Raw genomic sequence first — 25,345 nt, forward strand, 5'->3', positions numbered from 1 at the left:
AGTAGAGCGATGCATTTATTCAATAATCTACAATCATACAAATTTAGATACAACAGGCTTAAGCCCAAAACTGTTTGTTTCTACTCTAATTTATATGATCAATAAAGTCCGAATGAAGCAAGATTTTGTTTCACATTGAATCAATCAATTTACGCTAGAAAATATATATTTTTAAATTCAAGAATTGTTGAAATGAACATCTAAAACGAATTAAATCTAAAACAATCAAATCAAAAGTCGAAATATTGAAGAAAATGGAAATTTTTTAACCGAAAAAATCAAACATACTATTTTTTATGTTTGTTCTATGAAAATCAAAATTTCTAAAAAAACATCAATTAATTAATCGAGAATGAAACTTTTTTATTTTTTGAAACAGATATTGAGAGTTTTCCATATACGAGAACTATAGGAACCATATATAGGAAAATAGGAGAGGAACATGGGACGCAATAATTTCTTTATTTGTTGAAAATAACAATAAAAAATATGAATAGATGCTGTTAGTAAGGGTATCCGAGATCAACTGTTTCATTGATATGGAATCACCTGTGGCCATGAGTTTCATATTGTTCTAGCAATGAGAACACAACATGATAAAACATGTTCGCTAATTACAATTTTTCTTCTCTTTCCACCGTGTGAGATTGAAAATAATAGAGTATCGCACAATCTCGTTCCAATACGTCGACGATGAGCCTCACAATAAGAAAGAAAAAATGTTATTCATCGCTAATTAGTAACTCTTTGAAATTTTCATTCAAGTGTAACAAAAAGTTATTGTCTACAGTCTGGATTCTATTTGAACAAATATAATAATCATGTTTGGTTGTAATGCAGTCGTGTTTCACTATGAGGTCCCTTCTCAAGGGTGTAACATAATTTATAATTGTATTAAAACCTTCTTTGGCCTACCCAGTAATTGGAGACCTTAGAAGACACCTTAAAGACTTTTTATTTCACCTTGAACTTGAATACCAATTGAAATCACATCCGTTATTTTAGCCAGTCTGTATTGAACTACTGAACAGTTACTTACTCCTATTCTCATTAAAATTCAACACTTTCTCAGGCTGGCGTCAAGTGGTAGTTTAAATGATATACTAGTTTTTAGTTTCAAATAAAAGTTTTATCCTACTAAGTGTTGTTTTTAGTTATAATGAGTGTGATTAGTAAACAAATTTTCTATGATGCTGTCAAAGGTGTTGACTGTGAACAAATGATGCATCCTTGGACTTCGAACTGTTACAAATCATCTTTCCAGCATATATTTTATTCCATCAAGGGAACAGGAAAATTCTATCTCATCATATACATAGTAAGTGTGCTTATAATTATACTGATGTTCCGTATTCTTAAATACATGTTATTCTATTTTTTAATTACTTCAATACCCTCACATTTCTTAATTCCATTTATCATTTCATTCAGAGCTGTGGAAATCACCCGTGATAAATTAAATACAAATATAGGTCTCAATAGAAGAAAAAATAAAAATGTTCATGGAAAAATAATTATTTATATCCAATTGATTGAGTATGTCAACGCGTGTACATTACTAAAAAAAGCATTTCTTCACATTCCTTGAGAAGATACTTCATACTATTTTCAACATTATTTCTTTCTCTCAGTTAATATCCACTTTTATAAAATATATTAAATGAAGCAATACAAGGCAATTTTGAATGATTTGTTCCCATGAATGGCCTAAATTCAAAAATATTAATAAACAATTTTTTCATTTTCAAAATATGACAGTTTTGGAATAGAATACTTTAATAACTGTATTTTTAAAGTAATTCATTTGCTGGGAGATTTAAAATATTGAAGTTCCAGAAGTTCCCATTATCAATCATTCAATTATGTAAATTTATGACCAATTGTCTAAAGCTTCCAATGAATTCATAATCTTGTAGCGTTAAGCACTTTTTTCATACTGGAATAGCTAGAGCTTTACTAAGTAAATTATGTAAACACTCAAATAACTTTTCAACTCCAATAATTTTTTTTATTAACATATGAACAGGAAATTAATAAATTGATTTCAAGGTACCGAAAATTGATTAAGGGCCGGTTTCCGAGCTCGGGATTAAGCTAAGTTGTAGACTTTAAACAGTTGGAGTCAGAAAATTGGCTTTCCGAAACGGGGCGAAGTCGCAGTTTTCATGACAATCTTTATTTTTTCATTTCTATAACTGGAAACGTATTTCCTTGACGAATAAATCATTCCTAAATAATTCTCCATTATATTTTGTGTTCAATTTTCTAGTTTCTCGAAATTTAATTTAAAAATCGTTAGTCGTTTTACTGCGGCTACGCCCCGCCCCGTTTCGGAATAGACCTACAATCTTAATTAGAATTCAGTCGGTAGCATAGTTAATAATTAATAATTATTATAATTCATAGGTAGCATATTCATAACTAGAATAAGTTATTACGGTAGCATAAGCTACTCGACGCTAATACAGTATAAGCTAAGCTTATTAATCTCGACGAAATACAGAAAATTTACTTTTGTGTAAATTTTACAAATAATAAATTAACGTTAGACTTTAAAATAAAAAGTAAATATATTATTCCAAAAATTCCAGAGAATGAGTGTTGTTTTTAGTACCATCAATTGTGAGCTCTATAATGTACCTACTGTATATCTATCTATATAATATTATATTATCCTCTATTAATTTTCGAATGTCTATTGCAGCTCCAACTTCTTGTGAAAGGAAATAAGTTAAGATTGGATGATATCAAGCAACAATCTTTGCAATTATTGCAATCCACTTTGTTTGGTTCAGTATTTGTTATTACGTTTGTTGCATCAAACTGTTTCTTTAGGTAAGACGATTTTTCTAAAATTAACATTACCTAGTTCAACTTTTCATGATGAAAAACATTCTTATAGCATCTAAATCTTTGTAAAATTTTTCCATATAGAGGAGAGTTACTAAAATCTTAACAGTTCTTAAATAGAGTGGATACCAAGGTATCTCGAATACCTTGTATTCTAAGTGCATTGGTGGATACTAAACAGCGTTTAGTTGATCTCCATGTTTTTGTGACTGATTCCTTGTTTTAAAGAGCAGCTGGTGATTTAGAACTCTAATCATTGGACTTTTATTACTCTCAATACTATCATATAGGTTTGAAATAATTTTAAAAGGAACAATGAAGAGTAGATAGATCAACAAGCTTTCATCTCGGGCACCTGTATCTGTATGGATCGCGGGATATATCATCAACACCTAAGCCAAGGCCAGTTCAAATACAGTACCTATAAATATCTATAACATTATTGTCAATTTTAAAAACTTGGTTTAAAAAGTGGCAAATATTTTATATTTTCATATTAAATAGAAAAAAATTTAAATATTGACAAAATTCAATAATATTTATTAAAATAGGCATATTTAAAAAAGTGGAATTTTTGCTATAAGATAATATGTTAGCTTGCCATTTGTCGATCAACAAATATTTTAGACTTTTTGGGTTTCGTAGAATATTAAATTCTGGAAATAAATCACTTCAGTCACTTGATGGTCTGTGAATGGTACGATTTATGCAGCCTTTCTCCTCTAGTGGGCTACTGTTAGTTTGTTCAAGTAGGCTGCTAGTATAGGCATACATTTTCTCATATAACTTATATTCATCTCATTCTCGTGTTATTCAGTAATTCAACAAATATTCTCACCTTGAAGAAAGTTTATATGGTAAAATATAGCTACTATAGGAAAAACATTGATTTTATGCTAAGTTACAAGTTCAACTAAATCAGTCAAAATGATTGAAATATCAATTTCCAGTATTTTTCATCATGCATATTGTTCAATTCCAGTATTATCAGTATTTATACAGTATGAATTTGGCATTTTTCATAAAGTATTTCTCAACTCTTATTATTCATCATTATGTCATTTATTCTGAAAAGTATCGCACACTATTTTCTGGCATAAATAAATAGACCTACTTGTTTTTAGGTAAGAAGGATTATTATACAATAATTTTATACATTTCTCCATTGTTTGTAAATACCTATGCTTTTTCAGAAAAAAATCATAGTTTCATTTCATGTAATATATGTACTAGCTTTTGATCTTACAGGAATGCAATGGGTAGATTCCACTATTACATTTTTCCTGGCCTTACTAGTGCTTTGAGTGCTGTTAGTATATTTTTGGAAAATCCGAAAAAGAGAGGTGTGACAGTTACTTCGTTTCTGTACTTGGTAAGTCATCATCATCATCATCATCTTTATAAACATCATGCCCAAGTTGAATACCTATATCTTAATTCCCCATCCCTACTTCTGATTGACGTTCCCTTACATTTGATATGAAATTTATTTTTTCAAACACCAGTTACCAACATTTATGTAATGATGCCAGTAGGCCATCATAGTCACAGTCACATACTGAACCCATACAGTAGTCATATAGTAATAGTAGTCTCGCTCAACTCTTTATCTATAGCAGTAATTCCTGGCTAATGAAAACTAAAAAGAGAAATTGAATATTTTTTACCGTATTATATATTTTGTCATAATTCATTTCCTTGTCTAATACAAGTTACCGAACTAAAATCAAGCAATAAAGAAAAAAGCAATGATTTCGGAATAATCTCCATTACCTCTTGAAAGAAACATCATTTGTAACACTTAGCTGAATCTGAAAATCAGATTGATCTATTTGATCATTTTTATCCTGTTCATTTTTATAGAACTTGAAACGCCAAGAAAATAATTAAAAATGTCAACTTTTTATCATTTCTTAGACATTTTAAAATCCCTCGGTACAAGTTTTTCCCAGTTATCAGATAAAGCTGACAATTTAGAAAATCGATATGAGCAGTATGAACGTAATTATTATTGTTAAGTACGGTAAGAGCTGGAGTAACATTGGAAAGGCGATAAAAATAATTATAGATATTCATGATTTATTTTTGTTCCATCACACTCTTACAAATCACCCGTCTTTATTCAACTGGATTTTTCGAATTGTTTTCCATTTTCCAGTCAATACTCAAGTATGAATCCATATTATAACAGAGTTCATAACTTCATATAGCCTTCCTTCCCTGAATATCTCAAATTATCCTATGTTTTTATATCTTATGAGAATTATTAATGAGACCTACATGTGTTAACATTTTACATTACAATCACTTGGAATATGCCTACAATGTGAACCCGTACTATTTTCTATAGATGCTTTCCCATACAATTAGTAATCGAAGAACTAGTTGAATATGTATGTGGGAACTGTTTCAATCTGATAAATCTGATCTGTGCGTAATTGTATTCTGCCGTCCTTTATGAAAAAAAATCAGTTGATAACAATCAGTACGACACAGAAGGGAGAATAAGTAGCATTTTTTGGTGGCGGCGTTACAGAACTTGATTCATTTAAAAATTAGTTGGAAATTTCTATTACAAAATTGAATTTCTACTGGTATATCCATCATATTAGGGTATCTAATACATCCTACTGGTATTAATACATCGTACTGTATTTATTAATTACTTTTGAAGATTTTTCAAGCAATATCTACTGCAATATATCTTCTCATATATTTTATCAAAAATAATATAAAACCTTTTTAAAGCGGCAGGATCGTGATTTATTTGCTCAGCAGTGTGACTTTCTCCTTTCAACACTATAACTTTATTATAAAAAGAATTACTTTAACGATAGCCTTCAAAGTGCTTCTATGATAATAATGTATGGCATACAAATTACTTGTTAAGACAACCAATGTTCTTATCAACTGTTTCTATTAGAACGGTATCAAAACCGTACATAAATATAATTTTCTCAAATGTATGTTCTGCAGTAGACATCAAATTCAAAAACTTTCTTGACAATTTTCATAAATTTTTTTGATAATTTTGAATTTTTGAACATTGAAGAAGAAAACATAATTATTGATTGGTGATGTTTTATACTATTGGAATGATCTAAAATTTATTTTAAAATACCAGCACATCTCATTCAAAGTAGGCTATAGGGAGAAGTTTTTTCTCTAAGCATAATAATACTGGTCCAACCATTTACTTGATTCAACTCTGCCACACCGATTGTTATACTCATTTCTTCTGAGTGGAAATTTCTGAAATATCACTCATATTTAATGATTAATTTTCAATATTTTTATAATAATTTAAAATAATTGAAAAAACACCAATAATTAAGCATACAGTAATTCGATTAATGAGTAGTTCAATCCAGTCGAAACCCCATTTATTATTTCACTAGTGTTTGATACTATCTTGTTCAAATCTTTCAAGAAAGAAAATTTTATTTTTCAATATTGTTGAACAATAAATTTTTTCACAGATGTTTGAAGTGTTTGTCCGTTACTTGGAAGAGTTTAACTACATCCACCGAACGACAGGCTTTGAAACATTTGTGTTCATGATCTGCAGTGCGGCTCTGCTTTATCTATTGAGAATTGTCAAACATCAAAAATCGAATCTTTGGTAAGTTGATATTATGTTTGTCACATAGTTACCCGAAAATTGAGTATTTTTACACTACAGTTTCATCTATTTCCAGGTTTCTTATTTATGAAGCATGACTTCTAAAGCGTAACAAGTTGATGAGCCCTCTTGGATAAAGTCGATCCCCACTAACCAGAGCTTCATTTTTTAGGCCTACTGACTTCCAAATTTTATTATGTTTTTATTCAAGACGCTCAGTGATCCCTTGATGCAGGCTTGAACAGCACTGTTTTCGGTTGTTGACTTTGATTATAAATTTATCAGCTCACAAATAAATTTGTTTGGTGTGTACCTTTACCAAGTAATGCATTTCATGTACAATAAATCATTGTCTGTGATTTTAGGGTCATAGAATTTAAATTATCGTAGAACGATGAGAATAGGGACGCAGGGGTAAGAGGGGACGAAAACTGGAAAAATTTTAAATTTAACAATAACTTCTAATTTATTAAATCTACATAGTTCTACTCAATTTACTTTGATGGAAGAGATTTTTCTGAACACATGAAAGTAAAAAACACGTGTTCAACTTGATTTTCATACTGTTGGTAGTCCTGCTTCTTGTTACTTATTGTAAGTGGAACATATAACTTAAGTTTTGTATGGATATTTGAAGTGGTAGTTGGTCTTGTAGTTACCAACTGGGATTATTTTACTATGAATTCTACTGATTTTTCAACCCTTGACTGGAATTTAATGTATACTGGATTTTTTTTCAATTTCAACAATACTGATGTCGAAGTGGGGTGAATAAAACACTGCCTAAAACTAGTATTTGCCGGTTTCATAGTCGTTTTCAGAATTAACTTGCTCAATAATATAAGAAACACTAAAATAATGAGTATTTATTACAATGTGGAGTCAATGACGAGGAGGATTCAGAGACTGAGGCAGGAGGCATTGTGGAAAAGAATGACGCAAAATCTAAGAAAGAACTCAATGTTGTTGAGGAAACTGGGTGCAAGTTAAATTTCAATATAATAGGCTACCAGATCCAAAGTATGTATTGAAAAGGTTGAAGGGAAATTTTTAGATGACAGGTTCATTCCTTCCACAAAAAAACTATGAAAAAGAAACATTTGCGTCATGAAAAGAAAAATGTCCCTTTTCACCCCAGCTTACGGTAATCTTCTCATCTCATCAAGGGTAGGTTGGACCAAACAAGAATAGATCTACAGCACAAATCCTGGAGCATAAAACACATAGAAACAACCCGAGATATGAGAAGCATGAGCAATAATATTATTCTTTATTCATGTATCAATAAGTACATGATAGGTAGAGGAAAAATAAGGTAACCTTGTGCTATTCCTCTTCCAAATTTCGATAACGTAACACATAGTCCGAAATAGGTTGAGTCTTGTAGTTCTTTAATTCACAAAATTTTCAGTACTCAAATATTTTCACAAAGTCGATTTTCAAATTTAATCAATTATGTCTCAAAAGGTATATGAATCCAATGATAGTTCTCATTGCTTTAGATCTTTTAAACTGGCTTTAACCAGATTTTTATAAATCATTGTCCAAGCATTTGCCCGTTTGGTCTAACCCCAGCCTAAAACAAATGATTATTGATTCAACAGGTTTTTCTTACCACCATCGTTCGGAAAAAGTAAAATTACTGATGATAAACGCCATTATTGTCCTCATCGTGGGAGTTGCTGGGATGATATAATCAATGTGAGTTAATGGAAAGACTTGATATAATGTATATTCTTTCTTGGATTATATATGTTACTATCGATTGAGTATTGCAAAAAATCTACTACAGTAATATCTTGTTATTGATAAATTCACTTTTCAGCGAAGATAACATTGTATCACGTTACTAATAGCCTATTTTCATTCAGACCTATTAGAATTTTATAAAAAATTTGCCATCATGTAAATTTTCGAAGGTTAGCTAATGCCAAAAACTACTAAAAGGCCAATCTAAAGGTTATTGAGTACCAGTCCAATTTAAAATTAAATTTGTTGAAGAATTGTAGTTTATTTTCTAAAGAAGAGAAGAAAATAGTTACAGAAACCAAATCGGCAAGCAATGAAGATTATTTGTATATTTAGTACCAGCCATGTTTAATGATAACTTACAATCTGAATCAAAGTATGATGAATGAAAATGTTATTATTGTTCCAGAATACCGCAAAATACTTCGGATTTGGAGTACTAGTTCAATGGCTCAGAGCCACTGTACCGAAATTTCGAAAAATTCTCAAAGAGCCATCATTACTAAATCCTTTCAATTTGAAAACTCTGAAACTAGGTGTCTTCACTGGATTGTACGTTATGACTTATAAGGCAAGTCTACTCCACAAATTACCAGTAATGATTGTAGTACTGTATGAAGTAATATATTCGTTTTCTAATTACCTTAATACAGTAGAGAATTATTTTCCATCAAAGGACCAGATTGAATTCTCAAGACGTTTATGTTTTCAAATGTTATATATGACAGCTATTGTACTGTAAAAATCCTAGCAACTTTCAAGGGAAATCAGTAGCTCGCCCTTTCAGAGCAAAAAGTAATCATTAATATACAACTAATCCAAAACTCACGCTCTTCATCTATTTTCAAAATATTAGAATTTCAAAGATATGCAGATTTTTAAGAAGATTTAAATTTATTATTTGCCTTGGTTCAAGTCTATGAAATCGATTAATCGGATTTATTGAGTTTTATTGGCATTTATTACTAACTATAATTTAAAGAATATCATTAAATACGCTTATCGTATTGCAATGTGAGATTCTTTATACAAATTATACAACATCAATCACTATTTTCTTGGAAAATAATGACTTATTCAGTAATTCATACTGCTTGTTTTTCATTTTTCTTTCTCTTCTTAGAATATCATAACAATCTTCTACCACTTTTAAAAGGGAACCGAAAAAGCAGAGTGTTGTAATGTAATTAATCGAATTGAAACTGATCTATTCATTTCAGATGACAAGCTGTTTTCTATGTAGATACAGAAAGGAAGACTCGCCCCTACATGCTATTCCCAGTGGACTATTAGCTGGATTAGCTTACATCATCCGTCCAGATCTGACAGTTATTCTTATAGCTATTTGTAACTTGTTAACGGTGAGCAAAATAATGAAAAAATCAATTTTAATAAAATAAATCATAGTTTTTGAAAAATGCTTTCAAATTTAAAAAATAAAATACTTCAAAAATGTGTACAGTGTACTAAAAGATACTTTACTGCAGTAATAAAAGCAGCAAATGTTATTGCTATTACTGTTAATGTTATTATTTGAATGCACCAAAACGACAAAAATATAAATAATAATATCTTAAATAGTTTTATTACAATGATAATAGTGCGCAAATGAAATTAATAAATTCTAAAAGGGATTTTCATTTCGCAAAATCTATGTATATTGGAATTCATAATCATTGTAGAATAAGTTTGACAAATCGCTTCTTCCATTTATTCATTAATTCTTCAGAAGTTTATAAAGACCACCGTTTTTTTCAATAATGGCTATTCAAATTGTATCGTGATTGGTTTACAGTTATCCGAGTATCATTTCAAAGATAAAGGACTTCTTCCAAAATGGCCTTTTTCAGAGGTGGCTTACATAATTGCTTCTGGCATTCTGTTCCACAGTCAAATGGTAATTCCGAATTGTACACCAAAGCAGTTTGTCAACTTGATGCATTCATTTTCTTATGGAAAGTAAGTAATATTGAATTATTGTAATATTGATTTATCGAAATTATTATTGCGATGTAATATTGATATTCAATATTTTAGTACTGTGTGAACCTGTACGATTTTTTATTTGTTTATTATAATATTGTTAATGTAGTTACATGAAAACCAAATAACACAGTACTTATTATAATGAATGAAGAATTCCTATCCAATCTCCTATTTGATTGAAGTTTATACTAGGCCCAATTAACAAGTCGCTACTCAATTCTACAAATAAATTATTTCAGTTCTAATAATAATATGATCTTTGATCTTATGATCTGACGTCTCATTAGAGACTCTGCTAATGGAATTTGGCATTGAAAGAAGATTAAGCTTTGCGCACATTGGTGCGGGGAATTTTTACGCCGTGGTTAAAATTGTGCCGCTGCCGTCACCTTTCTTAATACTCTTCTCACCGGAGTTCTATTGATTGACATTGATCGATAAACATAAATTTATAATGAAATATTTGATTTCGTACAATTAAAATTTTATATCGACATAAATTATATAAATAACTCTTCGATTATTGATTTTCCAGGTCCACAGAGATCAATAAGAGACTATGGGACTACATCGCAAAAAGCCAAGAGCTGAAAAAATTGGCATCCTTATGAAGGGAGCTGAGTCATATAACTGTGTGGATATTGGAAACATTATTTCGAGTGTTAAGTACATTGCAAACGACAAACGATTACATATTAAAACGGTATATTATTATGTGATAAATATATATTATACATTTTTTCTTTTGAATTATTCAATAATGATTCCTTCCCTGTCTCTAACATAATTCAATTGAGAAACACACCGGACATTCTGCTAAGGAAGCACAAGATATTCCAGTTACTGCGACTACTCCTTGGGTTATTTCCTTATCGAACAAGAATCCTTCGAAGTACTGACTTTTGAATTACTTAAACTTAGAATAATATACTATGTTAAAGCAAGGGTACTAGATGCCGTAAAAGATCTGGGTGTACTGGTCTTCAAAGTCCATTTGACAGCAGTTTCTTCTATAATTAGGAGGAATTGTTTTCTAGTAATTATCATAAGTTTGAGTCAAATTTTGCATGAATGAATTGATAGTCATATGGAATTAGTGTTTGAGGACTGATACAGTTCTGCTGCTGTACGATTAAGAACTACTGCAGTTCTCTATTACTGTTCACTAAAAGGTACAGTAAAGGACTACGTGCGGGGAGGTGAACTTTTACATAATACATGTATAAAATAAATCAAGAACTCTATTGAAAAATCCACATACCCCTTCCATAGGCGGTCAATGGATGATAAAAATGAAATGAAATGATTGATATGTGCATGAACACTAACTATTCCTTCAACCGAAATGGAATCAGCTCACTTGCAATCTATCAACTAGATCTTAACAGGTATACTAAATGGAAACGACTTGACAATGTCAAAACCACTGATAAAAAAACGATTTGAGACACTAGTTTCGGTTGTTAACCATTATCAATCTCTAGGAAACTAGAGTTTAGTCTACAAACCAGTAAGAATATCAAACTGTTTCAATAGATCAGTGGTTTTGACAATATAGTGTAGTTCTCATTTAATATAGATATTTGCCACATAACTTTCAAAACCAGAAACTCGTTTGGTACCTTAATAAAGAAAACTCGATTCATTAAAACTAAGCAATATTTTTAATAGATTAACAGACTACTTACAGGTACGGTCACTAAACATATTTGAAGATGACGGATTTTTTGTCCTCCACAGTTTGTAATTCCAGTTTAATTGGACACTGCAGCCAATAGGATAGAAGTTCTTCTGTGTAACCAATCAAGAAGTACATTTTCTGAGCCGATATCGCTCTTCGCAGTATTCCCGCAATCCTGATCATGTTATGCTGTCTTTTGATGATGATTTCCGAAACAAACAGATTGTGCCAGGTGCCAGTCATGAATCGTCTCATGAATTCGTCCTCAATGGCTGTTTCTGACGCTCGCAGGCCGCCCATCAGGTTGGCTGCAACCACAAAAATATAAATCAACAAACGACAAGAAACAGAAGAGAGAGAAGGTGCAGAAGAGAATGTAGTAGATAGTCGTTAAAAGAGGAAAGAAAAGGAAAACGTGAATAGCAATGAGAATACGATTGAAAATACTTTATGAAATCGGAGAAGAAAAAATATAACGAATGATAATAAAAAGTAAAAAACTGAAAATGAAGAATATTGGCGTTTGAAGTGGAAAAAAGGAGATGATAAAGACGTATCCAGCAAGTGGAAGAAAAAGAAAAGTGGTAGATAAAGACAAACAATAGAATCAGGAGGAAGCAGCAGATAGAAGAGATGATGGATGGAAGATAGAAGGGAAAGTAACAGTAGATGAACAAAATAAATCAAAATTTAGAGATATGGTAAAACTGAAGAATAAAATTAGGGGTGGATGAGAAGTGAGAAGTAAAATAAAAGAGAAAAAGGATAGAAGATTGAGAATCATATTGAAAAATTTTACTCATATGAATTTGCAAAGTCTATATGCAACTAATATGCAACTTGAGCTAATTTAACATTATTTAGATGAAGACAAAGCAAACCATATGAAATTGAACAATATCATATTGGTAGATATTGAAATGAACTAGAATTCAAAATGTGTACTATGATATGTTTATTTATGCAACACAAATACCATAAATAAAATTATAAACTAATATCTTCTACTGTAAAACTTCAATTCTTATTCTCATGCGATTAGACGAGTAGTATGGCAGATAGTTTTGATGGATATAAAGTCTCTGGACTCAAACATGAACGATTTCTGAAACGAATTCGATGCATCTGTCTCGCCTCTCTGAGTCAACATATTCACACGGTTATCTACTGTCTACTCTGACTTCTTTCCCAATTATGTATATTTGATGCAGAATTCGGATAATGCCATCATGGTCCTCCAATCAACTTCTAATGCTACAGTATACGATGGGTATTAACCCTAGTTTAAGGGAATAAAAATGTCCGATGGGCCTTCTCTGCTATGATTATCTTAAATTACAAACATCTAACTAGTTTCATGGATTTCTCGTCTAACTCTACATAAGATTGAAAAATAATTGGTCTTCTATGGCAACCAGAACTTGCCTTGACCTTCTCTATCACGCACATTGCATCTCCTTTCTGATAGATTGTCAGTCACTTACTTCTTCTGTCTTATGAAGCCTAAAGCAGGGAACCCACTATGCCGTCACCGTCAGGCGCCGTCCGGCACCGACCGTCACACCGTTGCGTACCGGAAACATTGCTTTGCATCGTTTTAAACGAACGGCAACCCACTATACCCGTCCGTCACCGGCCACGACCGTGTCCGTCAGTCACAATTGCTGTTTGGGGCAATCTTGCCGGATAGCCGGTCCGTTTTTTTATCATTTTTCCAGTCGACATTCAACTACAGTGCGGTCCACGTTATAATGTCAGTATTTGATCAACATTGGACTTGCTATCCTTGTCTATCATTTGACAAAGCAGATAGCGCTATACTTTTCTAGCTCCGCAAAGCTACCAGATCGTTATTTAACAATGTAGAAATATAATAATAATAATAATAATAATAATTTGTTTATTTCACTGCATTTTTACAATAATTGGTAATACAAATACATACATTAAACATAATGGTTGAACATTACAATTGGTAATACAAATACATACCTTAAGCATAATAATTGAACATAGATAATAATATCAAGCATGTAACAGAAAAAAACACAGTGCATCCCTCTTTAGGCTAAACCTGCGATGAGGGATGTCTCGCTCTCTAGTTGAGTCAACTTAATTATAATACAATAACAATTTTGAGGTATCAAACAATAAAGTAAATTTTATACAATAATCAGTGTGCTTTTCACAAGATGGGATTACGAATCTTTAACAATAAATTACATTTGAATGAAGACAGCAAAAAAATGTAAATAATATTACACCTCTATTAAACGTTTTTCTTCATAGAAGCGATTAAGTCTATTCTTAAACAAATTGTAACTGGGTGCATCTGATATATCTGATTGCAGTTTATTGAAAAGTCGTGGTCCCTTAGCAAAAGCATGTAAGGAGGCCACTCTACTTCTTGTGAAGGGTTCTTTTAATTTATTAGCAAGATTTCGACGAGTGGAATATACATGTTCATCCATAACTGGAAACTCTGAACGCCTTAAATACACAAACTTCAAAAGATTTATTTCAAATAGGGTATCAACACTAAAAACGCTAAATTCTCTATACAATACTTCGGTTGGATATCTTATGGGTCTCTTTAAACATATTTTTATTATTCTTTTATAAATGATTATGAGAGGTTGCAAAATTGAACTCCCACAACTTCCCCAGGATACAATACCATAGCAGATAATTGACTGTATCAGTGCCAAGAATACCATTCTTAATTGATAGATAGGAAGGACATTCCTTAATTGAACGAATTTATAAATTAATTTTCTAAGTTTTGAACAGATGTATGAAATGAGCGAGCTCCACCGTAAATGTACATCCAATACTACACCTAAATATTTTATTTCATTTTCTTTCTCTAATGTAGGACATCCACAGCTGTTGTATGGACTGGCACAATTTATATTATGTGATACTAGTTTACAGTCAGTATTATCTGGAGGCAATCCAGAGGACGACAATGAAAAGGGAAGAAATCTAGTTTTTTGAATATTCAAATGTAGGAGACTATTCTTTAACCAGGACTTGATAACATCAAAGCATTTATTAGCTCTCTGGAAGGTGATTGGCCAGTTTCCCCCCAAACTATAGCAACTGTGTCATCCGCAAAAGAGTACAAGGAACAATTCCCTAGATTTATATTTAATAAATCATTTATGTATATTAAGAACAAAACTGGCCCAAGCACTGTTCCTTGTGGAACTCCAATATTCACATTTAATAGTCCACTTGTCTTTTTATCAAGCCTAACTTTTTGTCTTCTACAATTTAAATATGACTCAAAGAATGACAATGCAATACCTCTTATTCCTATTGCTTCCATTTTATCCATTAGAATTCTATGGTCAACTGTGTCAAATGCTTTTTGTAAATCCAGAAATATTCCTAAGCATTTGTCCCCATTATCTAATTTGCTCAAAATTCTCTTGTTACTCTAAAAATTGCATCGGATGTACTCATACCTTTTCGAAATCCATATTGATTACTGAATAAAATGTTGTGTTTTTCCAAATAGGATACCAGCCTCGATTTTACACACTTTTCAATTACTTTGGATATACTTGAGAGTAGGGAGATAGGACGATAGTTACCAAGTTCAGTCCTACTACCACCCTTATAGAGAGGAATAACTGTAGCTATTTTCATTTCATCTGGAAAATACCCCTGTTGGAAGCAAAGATTTATAATATGCTTCAACGGGTCACATATTGCTGAAGAATTTTCTATCAGACATTTTGAATAGATTCCATCTACTCCCGGAGCAGTACCTTTTTTAAGCCCCAATATGTTATTTCTCACCTCACAGGCCGTAGCTGGATAAAAGAAAAACGACCTACAAAATGATCTATCGACCTTATACTGGATATGATTTGAATTTGAACATGTCTCTTTGACCCTATTCGAAATTTTCTGTCCAACATCAATGAAAAAATTTATTAAACTCTTCAGCCATTTGTTCACTTTCAGTGGATTTTACTACTCTACCATCAGCTTGTGATAGCCACGTCTCAGTGAGAACTATTAAATCATATTGCGCATCAACACTAGATAAAAATAAACACAATTCATCGAAGTTCTTATTAATACTTCTTATGTTCAAATGAAAAACTTTTAACGATATTGAATGAAAAAACGTTGCTATCTCGTTTAAATTTTTTAAATTAATTGTTTCACATCTGTCTATAAGATCAAGATCCTCTACTAAATCGCAAATTTCCATTGAAAATTAAATAGAAATATTAGCTGAATAGAAAAAACCCGTTTTTGTTTTAAACCTAGATTTTCTTGAGGTCCATCTCATTTTTCACTTGTATAGGCTTCTCACCTTCCTCCTTTCTTACAAGAATCTTACCATCTCTTATCCAAACAAACCGATATCCTTTCTGGGTCGCAAGTTTTTTCGTTCTCTGAACAGTTCCATTGTGGTGGGGGTGAGATGCTGATAAGCGCACACACGACCTTCAGCAAGAGACCGACACAGCGTCTTCGTAGAAATCCCCACACCTCCATTATCTTCACTAGCAGCTTGTTTGAAATCGGCCAGCCAGTTTTCTTTGTCTTGTCTTCGAACGAATTTGAAGACAATCGGCTTGATTTGCTCTTTTCCCCGAGATGGTAGTCTATGTGCAGTACTCAGACCATTCGAAACAACAGGACTTTTAATAACAGAAGAAAGTTTATTGAATAATCTGGCAAGTAATATATAATCTGGCAAGGCAGAGAATCAGCAACTCTGTTCTCCTATCCTTTTCCACTGCCATTATAGCGTGGACTTCACTATATCAGTGAAGTCACATCGCCAGTGTTTTGTTGTAGTGCGCCTTTGTTCTGTGAGCGATGAGTACGGACGAAATGTTGATAGAGGCTATTAGGGAGTATCCCTTCCTGTATAATACTAGTGATAATAGTTATCACGACAACAGGAAGAAAGATAATGCTTGGCAGGAAATCTCAGAAAAGTTTGATAACATGTCAGGTAAGTTATTTACAAATATTATTCTGTAAGCGAAATATGAAATCAAAGTTTTGGACGTTTGACAATCACACGATGATGGGAAAGGGCTCAAATTAAAGGTCTTGATTCCAGGGAATCGGGAAAAGTTAGCAGTTGTCTTAAAAGTCAGTACATGCAGCGGCTATTACTAGCAATTCCTCATTTAATGAACTCTCCATCGCAACTGATGCATTTCTTCTGGTTAGCTCCGGTTTCTGATGGAGCTAACCAGACAGGCAAGTGGGTTATCGCCGGAAAAATGACGGTGAAGGCGGCGACTGACGGTGACGGTCGGTGCCGGACGGCGCCTGACGGTGACGGCATAGTGGGTTCCCTGCTTAAATCAAAAATCTGGTATGGCACACTCACACAACTTTCCTTGCAGTTAAGAAAACTAATCACCTAACGCTAGTGTTCACGCGCATCTCAAGTCCACTATTCAAAGATCTGAACCAGCTGGTGACAGGACAATAACACTGGAAACACACAAGGTCTGCTATCTCTTCTTAGTGAATGATATAATAGAATCAATAGTATTGCCAACAGTTTGCAATAATTGAATAATCACATTTTCTCGAATTTCGAGCTTATTTTCAATTTAAGGTGAAAGTGTTACTAAACATTAATTATAGAGATTTTCATGTTCAATCTTTTCCACTTGAATTTGTTTTGTTTAAATTGTATCTGAAGCTTGATAGTTGAGAATCTAGAATCAAACTTTGAATAGATGGGGCGGAGCTCATGGAATTTTTACAGATAATGTGGGACTTGTGGCAGTTGAGAAAATCGCAAAAAAACTTGTTTTTGACAACATTTTCGCCCAAACCCCACGTTTTTGGATTCAGGGGACCTTGAAACGTATAGAAATTGAGGTACTTAATTTTTCGGAAAGCAATACTTTCCTTACCTATGGTAATAGGGCAAGGAAAGTAAAAATTTTAATTCAATTTTAAAACTCTTATTTTCTCAACTTTAACTGATGATCATAGCCAAAATACTAGTTATCGAGAACAGTTTAAAATTCAAAGGGTGCACCTCAAGAGATAGGCTACAGTTCAGCTTAATAAGACTTCAACATGTTGCATGCTGGGGTATAATAGTAATAATATCGAGTGACCTGGCTGGCACAGGTCTGGTGTCAGAGTTTTTAGGTCTGCTGGGGTAAAGCAGTTGGATCTGGGTAATTTTGAATGCCAAGTCTTATTAATCAAGATGTACATTAATTCTTTAGCAATGATTTTTCTCAAATTTCATCTGCTTACTTGTTGTTGGGTTTAAGAGCAAGGCATCCAAATGAGTAAATTGATTGCGAATTAACGTGAGGTTTAAATCCAAAGTGCTATCTTAATCTATAAGGCCCAGTTGCACAAAAACCTGTTAAATGTTAATCATGATTAAACTCTACGAGAACCAATCATAGAAGGTTTTTCTGAGAAGAAGACTTCTCTGATTGCTGCTAGTGGCATTTAATCGGGATTAAAACTTAACAAACTTTTACGGTGCAACCGGGTGTTAGCGTTTTCAATGTTTATTATGTTATGTCGCTATCGATCCCACAAGTGTAAGTGTAATGAAGTATGTATAAAGAAGAATGTCTAAGGCTATAAAGATAGGGTATATATGGGTGACTCTAATCTTATAGAATACTATGAGATCAGAGACCTGATATCCAATAATTGAAAGTCCAACAAAATACTCTCAATTTCACTAAGTCCCTATTTTTCTGTATTTTTTGAATTATTGTTATTACAGATGGAAGATTCAATGGAGAATATTTTAGAATGAGTCAATATCTCTGTTGAATCATGTAATATTAATGAAAACCACCATTTAAATGTGATAACACTTACTGATTAGAGGCCTACCTTTGAACTTGAGCATAAACTCAAATATAATACAAATCCATAATATATGCACATCATAAAATAGAAATAAAGAGATTAGGCCTACTTGTATTCCATGAGTTCCATGATTTGAAATGACCAATTGCTTGTGGAGGCCAAGCCATTTCGTAAGTCAATGGTTTTTCTCTTCTCGGAGTCCGTTTATATCTACCAGCTTGAATCCTATGTACCACCGAAGTTGTGTGAATGCCTCTGTGAAGAAGTGTTGCTGATTGTATAACCTGTATCGAGTAAAAAAATAGAAATAGATTTTATTCAGTTGACTAGAACATAATTATGCCAACGACAAATATGATAATTATAAAATAGCCAGGTCAACCTGGAATTATTCAAGGCAGATGATAAGTAGAATAATAGTTCAGTTACTACATATATAAAGAGTTAGTAAATGAGGAAAAAAACAGAAGCATGTTTAAAAAGTTGGATAATTTGAAACTCAACGGAAATAATAAAATAATAAGAGTTGGCCCTACCATGTGAGCAACCTCAACACAATCCCTCAAGTTGACAATATCAGAAGATACTCCTAATCCTATGTTTTAGAAAGTAGTGCACGGGTAGCCTACTTGACAAGTTTGAAACCATTTCACAAGACACATTCCTGTAGATCAGCTACTCAGAAATAACTCCTCAATATATGAAGACATCAGAGGTGCACGGGTTTTTCAAACAATGGGGGAGGTTTTTCACAGAAGAGGTGATATACATGCATAGGCCTACAATACCAGACATGCTGCCTCATAGGAGATACCTCGCAGAAGACTGGCTGAAACTTCCAACAGCTTCCCAACACAGGCTATAATTTTTTTTCAACAGTCTTCCCAGGAGATACAAACAAACCAAACTCCAGGTTCTACGCAATTGTGGAAAACAAACTTATTGGAAGACTACCTACTCTACTCGGGGGAGTAAGGGAGCAGTCTCTTTTCTGCAGATCTTGCACCTTCACAACATGAATATCTTTGCAGTTTTCCTAAATGTATGTGACAAAAGTTTTTTGACATTGCTTATCTGGAGAACCCAGTCCTTAGCAACGACTCAAGTATTTAAAAAAAATCATCAGCCAAAATCGGTCTTGTGAAATATTGTAAAATTCGGTCGAAAAATACGAAAACTTTCCTCGAGAGTACTTTAACTCTAATATTTCCATACATAAGAAATAAAAAATATCTATATTCAATGCTGTGTATCCTGGTGGCCTCAAATATGTATATAATTATAAGAAATAACATTTATGTAGGCTATTGATTGATGTTGTAGAACTTTTTCAGTACGGTAGCGTATTGAAAACCACTTTTTTGATGTGAAATCCACTTTATTAAAATAAAATTTCAACAAGAAAAATGTGATTTCCAATAGAATAACATCTAAAGCTAGAAATGGCGTAACTCTAGGTCCAGTGCCACTACACCTGTCATAAAATTTTAATTCGGATCGTTTTAGTACCGTATGATATTTTGATCAAAAAAATTAAACGACGATTACTATTCTCTTCTAAATAAATGAAGTTAAAAGCAGCACAATTTTGCATGCATTTAACTTTTAACCGTATACCGCGTCAGCGATGTTGTTTTAGACTATAGATAGGTCGATAAAGTACTAATCGATGTACTGACCTGATCCCTAACCCCTTCCAGCACATTATTGCCATTTAAAAGCAAAAACCTAACCTCCTAACCTACCCTTTTACCTTTGAAACATTAATAAATAAACATACCTCAACCTGGACTCCAACCCTTTCCAGCATATTGCAATCCCAACCAAAAAACCTAACCCCTTTACCTTTAAAACACTAAGGCCCGCTTGCACAAAAGCCGGTTAAATTTTAATCGTAATAAATTCCACGAGAACCAATCAAAGAAGCCGTCTTTTCAAGAACGCCTTTTCTAAAATTGAACCTGCTTTTGTGCAACTGGCACTGATAATCATCATCTCAACCTGATCCCTAACCGGCGTAATTCTAGGTCCAGAAGTGTGTGAAAAAGAGGTGTGCGAAATTAGAGGTGTGTGAAAAGTCTTAAACAAAGTGAGGTTAGTAAAACTATTTTTTTTCAAATTTATGATGAGTGGCCGCCGTTTAATTTTTGTGATTAAATAACATAATTAATTCCAATCAGAAGTTTGATAACAATATGATGGCATTAGACCTGGACTTTAGCTCTAGAAAAAGCCTAGCTGCTAATATCAATTCTATAAAAATAACTCACATTCCTAATAGAAGGCATTAATTCAGCGCCTGTTGAAAAACCAGCAATAAGAGACATTGTGATAATATTTCAAAATCAGGTAAGTTATTTCAGAGGAAAATATAACCTAAAAACATGAGACGTAAGAACTAAGAAGTGGGTAGTGAGCGAGAGAGAACCTTAGACCAGTTATAGAATAGACACGCTGGGAGTCTAGACTCTGAAGCCAACATCTACTGCCACATTGCGACGTCATCATCGGATAGGAAATTTTTCTTTAGTTTGTTACAATGTTTTCCATAGCAGATTTTATCTATTCCAGATGAAAGTAGATTATTATTCATGAAAATGGACATAATCTGCTATGAAAAACAATGTAAACAAACTCTATAAAAAAGTTTTCTATCCGATGTTGACGTCACGATATGACGATATGGCAGTAGATGTTGGCTCCATCTACTTTCAGTAAGAATATAGAATGTGGCGTGTCTACTCTATAACTAGTCTAAGGTAAGAACTTGAACATGACCACAGAGGAAAGAAGCACTACCTTTGTAAGCATACACTTTGAATGCTTATTCCGCGACATGACACTGTAGACACAGAGAAGAAAGAGCACAGAGAATTCCTTCTACTTTGTGGGGAATATATAGTAAGGTCCACGTTATAATGTCAGTGGATAAAGATAGGAAAACAGCGTTGCCGTTTGTCTGCCTTGATTAAGGGTAAGTCTAAAACCTTGACCAGCATAAAAAGTGATTGACCGGGTATTTCTAATTGTCCGATTGTTTCAAATTTGGCATACAGAATGATATACACATTCAAACATACTGTTGAAGTTTCATCAAAATATAATGATGTTTAGGGGTGGTTAGGGGTAAAAACCCTATTGACCAGCATAAAAAGTGATTGACCGGTATTCTAATGTCCGATTCGTTTCAAATTTGGCATACAGAATGATTACACATGTCAAACATACTGTTGAAGTTTCATCAAAATATAATAGTTTAGGGGTGTTAGGGGTAAAAAACCTTGAGACCAGCATAAAAAGTGATTGACCGGGTATTTCTAATTGTCCGATTCGTTTCAAATTCGGCATACAGATGATATACACATATTAAACATACTGTTGAAGTTTCTTCTAAATAATGAAGTTAAAAGCAGCACAATTTTGCATGCATTTAACTTTTACCGTATACCGCGTCAGCGATTTTGTTTTAGACTATAGATAGGTCGATAAAGTACTAATCGATGTACTGACCTGATCCTAACCCTTCCAGCACATTATTGCCATTTAAAAGCAAAAACCTAACCTCCTAACCTACCCTTTTACCTTTGAACCATTAATAAATAAACATACCTCAACCTGACTCCAACCCTTTCCAGCATATTGCAATCCCAACCAAAAACCTAACCCCTTTACCTATCCTTTTACCTTTAAAACTAAGCCCGCCTGCACAAAAGCCGGTTAAATTTTAATCGTAATAAATTCCACGAGAACCAATCAAAGAAGCCGTCTTTTCAAGAACGCCTTTTCTAAAATTGAACCTGCTTTTGTGCAACTGGCACTGATAATCATCATCTCAACCTGATCCCTAACCGGCGTAATTCTAGGTCCAGAAGTGTGTGAAAAAGAGGTGTGCGAAATTAGAGGTGTGTGAAAAGTCTTAAACAAGTGAGGTTAGTAAAACTATTTTTTTTCAAATTTATGATGAGTGGCCGCCGTTTAATTTTTGTGATTAAATAACAATTAATTCCAATCAGAAGTTTGATAACAAATATGATGGCATTAGACCTGGACTTTAGCTCTAGAAAAAGCCTAGCTGCTAATATCAATTCTATAAAATAACTCACATTCCTAATAGAAGGCATTAATTCAGCGCCTGTTGAAAAACCAGCAATAAGACATTGTGATAATATTTCAAAATCAGGTAAGTTATTTCAGAGGAAAATATAACCTAAAACATGAGACGTAGAACTAAGAAGTGGGTAGAGCGAGAGAGAACCTTAGACCATTATAGAATAGACACGCTGGGAGTCTAGACTCTGAAGCCAACATCTACTGCCACATTGCGACGTCATCATCGATAGGAATTTTTCTTTAGTTTGTTACAATGTTTTCCATAGCAGATTTTATCTATTCCAGATGAAAGTAGATTATTATTCATGAAAAGGGACATAATCTGCTATGAAAAACAATGTAAACAAACTCTATAAAAAAGTTTTTCTATCCGATGTTGACGTCACGATATGACGATATGGCAGTAGATGTTGGCTCCATCTACTTTCAGTAAGAATAGAAATGTGGCGTGTCTACTCTATAACTAGTCTAAGGTAAGAACTTGAACATGACCACAGAGGAAAGAAGCACTACCTTTGTAAGCATACACTTTGAATGCTTATTCCGCGACATGACACTGTAGACACAGAGAGAAAGAGCACAGAGAATTCTTCTACTTTGTGGGGAATATATAGTAAGGTCCACGTTATAATGTCAGTGGATAAAGATAGGAAAACAGCGTTGCCGTTTGTCTGCCTTGATTAAGGGTAAGTCTAAAACCTTGACCAGCATAAAAAGTGATTGACCGGGTATTTCTAATTGTCCGATTGTTTCAAATTTGGCATACAGAATGATATACACATTCAAACATACTGTTGAAGTTTCATCAAAATATAATGATGTTTAGGGGTGGTTAGGGGTAAAAACCCTATTGACCAGCATAAAAAGTGATTGACCGGTATTCTAATGTCCGATTCGTTTCAAATTTGGCATACAGAATGATTACACATGTCAAACATACTGTTGAAGTTTCATCAAAATATAATAGTTTAGGGGTGTTAGGGGTAAAAAACCTTGAGACCAGCATAAAAGTGATTGACCGGGTATTTCTAATTGTCCGATTCGTTTCAAATTCGGCATACAGATGATAAAAAACCCTATTGACCAGCATAAAATGTGATTGACCGGGTATTTCTAATTGTCCGATTCGTTTCAAATTTGGCATACAGGATGATATACACATATTAAACATAGTGTTAAAGTTTCATCAAAATATAATAATGTTTAGGGGTGGTTAGGGGTAAAAAACCTATTGACCAGCATAAAAAGTGATTGACCGGTATTTCTAACTGTCCGATTCGTTTCAAATTTGGCATACAGGATGATATACACATATTAACATACTGTAAAGTTTCATCAAAATATAATGATGTTTAGGGGTGGTAGGAGTAAAAAACCCTATTGACCAGCATAAAAAGTGATTGACCAGCATAAAAAGTGATTGACCGGGTATTTCTAATTGTCCGATTCGTTTCAAATTGGCATACAGGATGATATACAATATTAAACATACTGTTGAAGTTTCATTAAAACCTAATGATGTTTAGGGGTGGTAGGGGTAAAAAACCCTATTGACCAGCATTAAAAAGTGATGAACGGGTATTTCTAATTGTCCGATTCGTTTCAATTTGGCATAAGGATGATATACACATGTCACAAATACTGTTGAAGTTTCATCAAATATAATAATGTTTAGGGGTGGTTAGGGGTAAAAAACCTATTGACCAGCATAAAAAGTGAATTGACCGGGTATTTCTAATTGTCCGATTCGTTTCAAATTTGGCATACAGGATGATATACACATGTCAAACATACTGTTGAAGTTTCATCAAAATATAAATGTTAGGGGGGTTAGGGGTAAAAAACCTATGACCAGCATAAAAAGTGATTGACCGGGTATTCTAATTGTCCGATTCGTTTCAAATTCGGCATACAGGATGATATACACAATTAAAACATACTGTTAAAGTTTCATCAAAATATAATGAGTTTAGGGGTGGTAGGGGTAAAAAACCCTAGTGATCAGCATAAAAAGTGATTGACCGGGTATTTCTAATTGTCCGATTCGTTTCAAATTGGCATACAGGATGATATACACATATTAACATACTGTTGAGTTTCATTAAAACATGATGATGTTTAGGGGGTAGGGGTAAAAAACCCTATTGACCAGCATAAAAAGTGATGACGGGTATTCTAATGTCCGATCGTTTCAAATTTGGCATACAGGATGATATACACATCAAACATACTGTTGAAGTTTCATCAAAATATATAATGTTTAGGGGTGGTTAGGGGTAAAAAACCCTATTGACCAGCATAAAAAGTGATTGACCGGGTATTTCTAATTGTCCGATTCGTTTCAAATTCGGCATACAGGATGATATACACATATTAACACATTACTGTTAAAGTTTCATCAAAATATAATGTGTTTATGGGTGGTAGGGGTAAAAAACCCTATGGACCAGCATAAAAAGTGATTGACAGCATAAAAAGTGATTGACCGGGTATTTCTAATTGTC

At 33.1% G+C, this 25,345-nt stretch overlaps 2 protein-coding genes across 4 annotated transcripts; one reads left to right on the forward strand and one right to left on the reverse strand.

Annotated features, from left to right (window-relative positions):
- LOC120348708 (28S ribosomal protein S24, mitochondrial-like) lies at positions 1 to 22,955 on the reverse strand. 3 transcript variants are annotated; one of them, XM_039442599.1, is made up of 4 exons: positions 21,002 to 21,167; positions 18,841 to 19,015; positions 11,896 to 12,196; positions 1 to 699 (listed from the first exon to the last, which is right to left on the reverse strand). In XM_039442599.1, exons 1-3 carry the CDS (start codon positions 21,056 to 21,058, stop codon positions 11,907 to 11,909), a joined length of 522 nt encoding a protein of 173 aa, XP_039298533.1. In that variant the 5' UTR covers positions 21,059 to 21,167; the 3' UTR covers positions 1 to 699; positions 11,896 to 11,906. The 3 variants fall into 3 exon arrangements, with proteins under 3 accessions (XP_039298533.1, XP_039298542.1, XP_039298522.1); XM_039442608.1 differs by lacking the exons at positions 1 to 699; positions 21,002 to 21,167 and adding an exon at positions 22,835 to 22,955 and having other exon boundaries at positions 11,849 to 12,196; XM_039442588.1 differs by lacking the exon at positions 1 to 699 and having other exon boundaries at positions 11,849 to 12,196.
- LOC111051014 (transmembrane protein 135) lies at positions 707 to 10,949 on the forward strand. Its single transcript, XM_022337420.2, has 9 exons — positions 707 to 1,318; positions 2,705 to 2,835; positions 4,099 to 4,222; positions 6,330 to 6,472; positions 8,077 to 8,173; positions 8,631 to 8,792; positions 9,442 to 9,582; positions 10,017 to 10,180; positions 10,743 to 10,949. Exons 1-9 carry the CDS (start codon positions 1,160 to 1,162, stop codon positions 10,816 to 10,818), a joined length of 1,197 nt encoding a protein of 398 aa, XP_022193112.1. The 5' UTR covers positions 707 to 1,159; the 3' UTR covers positions 10,819 to 10,949.
- Positions 22,956 to 25,345: the final 2,390 nt, after the last annotated feature.

This window comes from Nilaparvata lugens, chromosome 1 (genome assembly GCF_014356525.2).
Source record: "Nilaparvata lugens isolate BPH chromosome 1, ASM1435652v1, whole genome shotgun sequence".
In the NCBI taxonomy this organism is placed as follows: domain Eukaryota; kingdom Metazoa; phylum Arthropoda; class Insecta; order Hemiptera; family Delphacidae; genus Nilaparvata; species Nilaparvata lugens.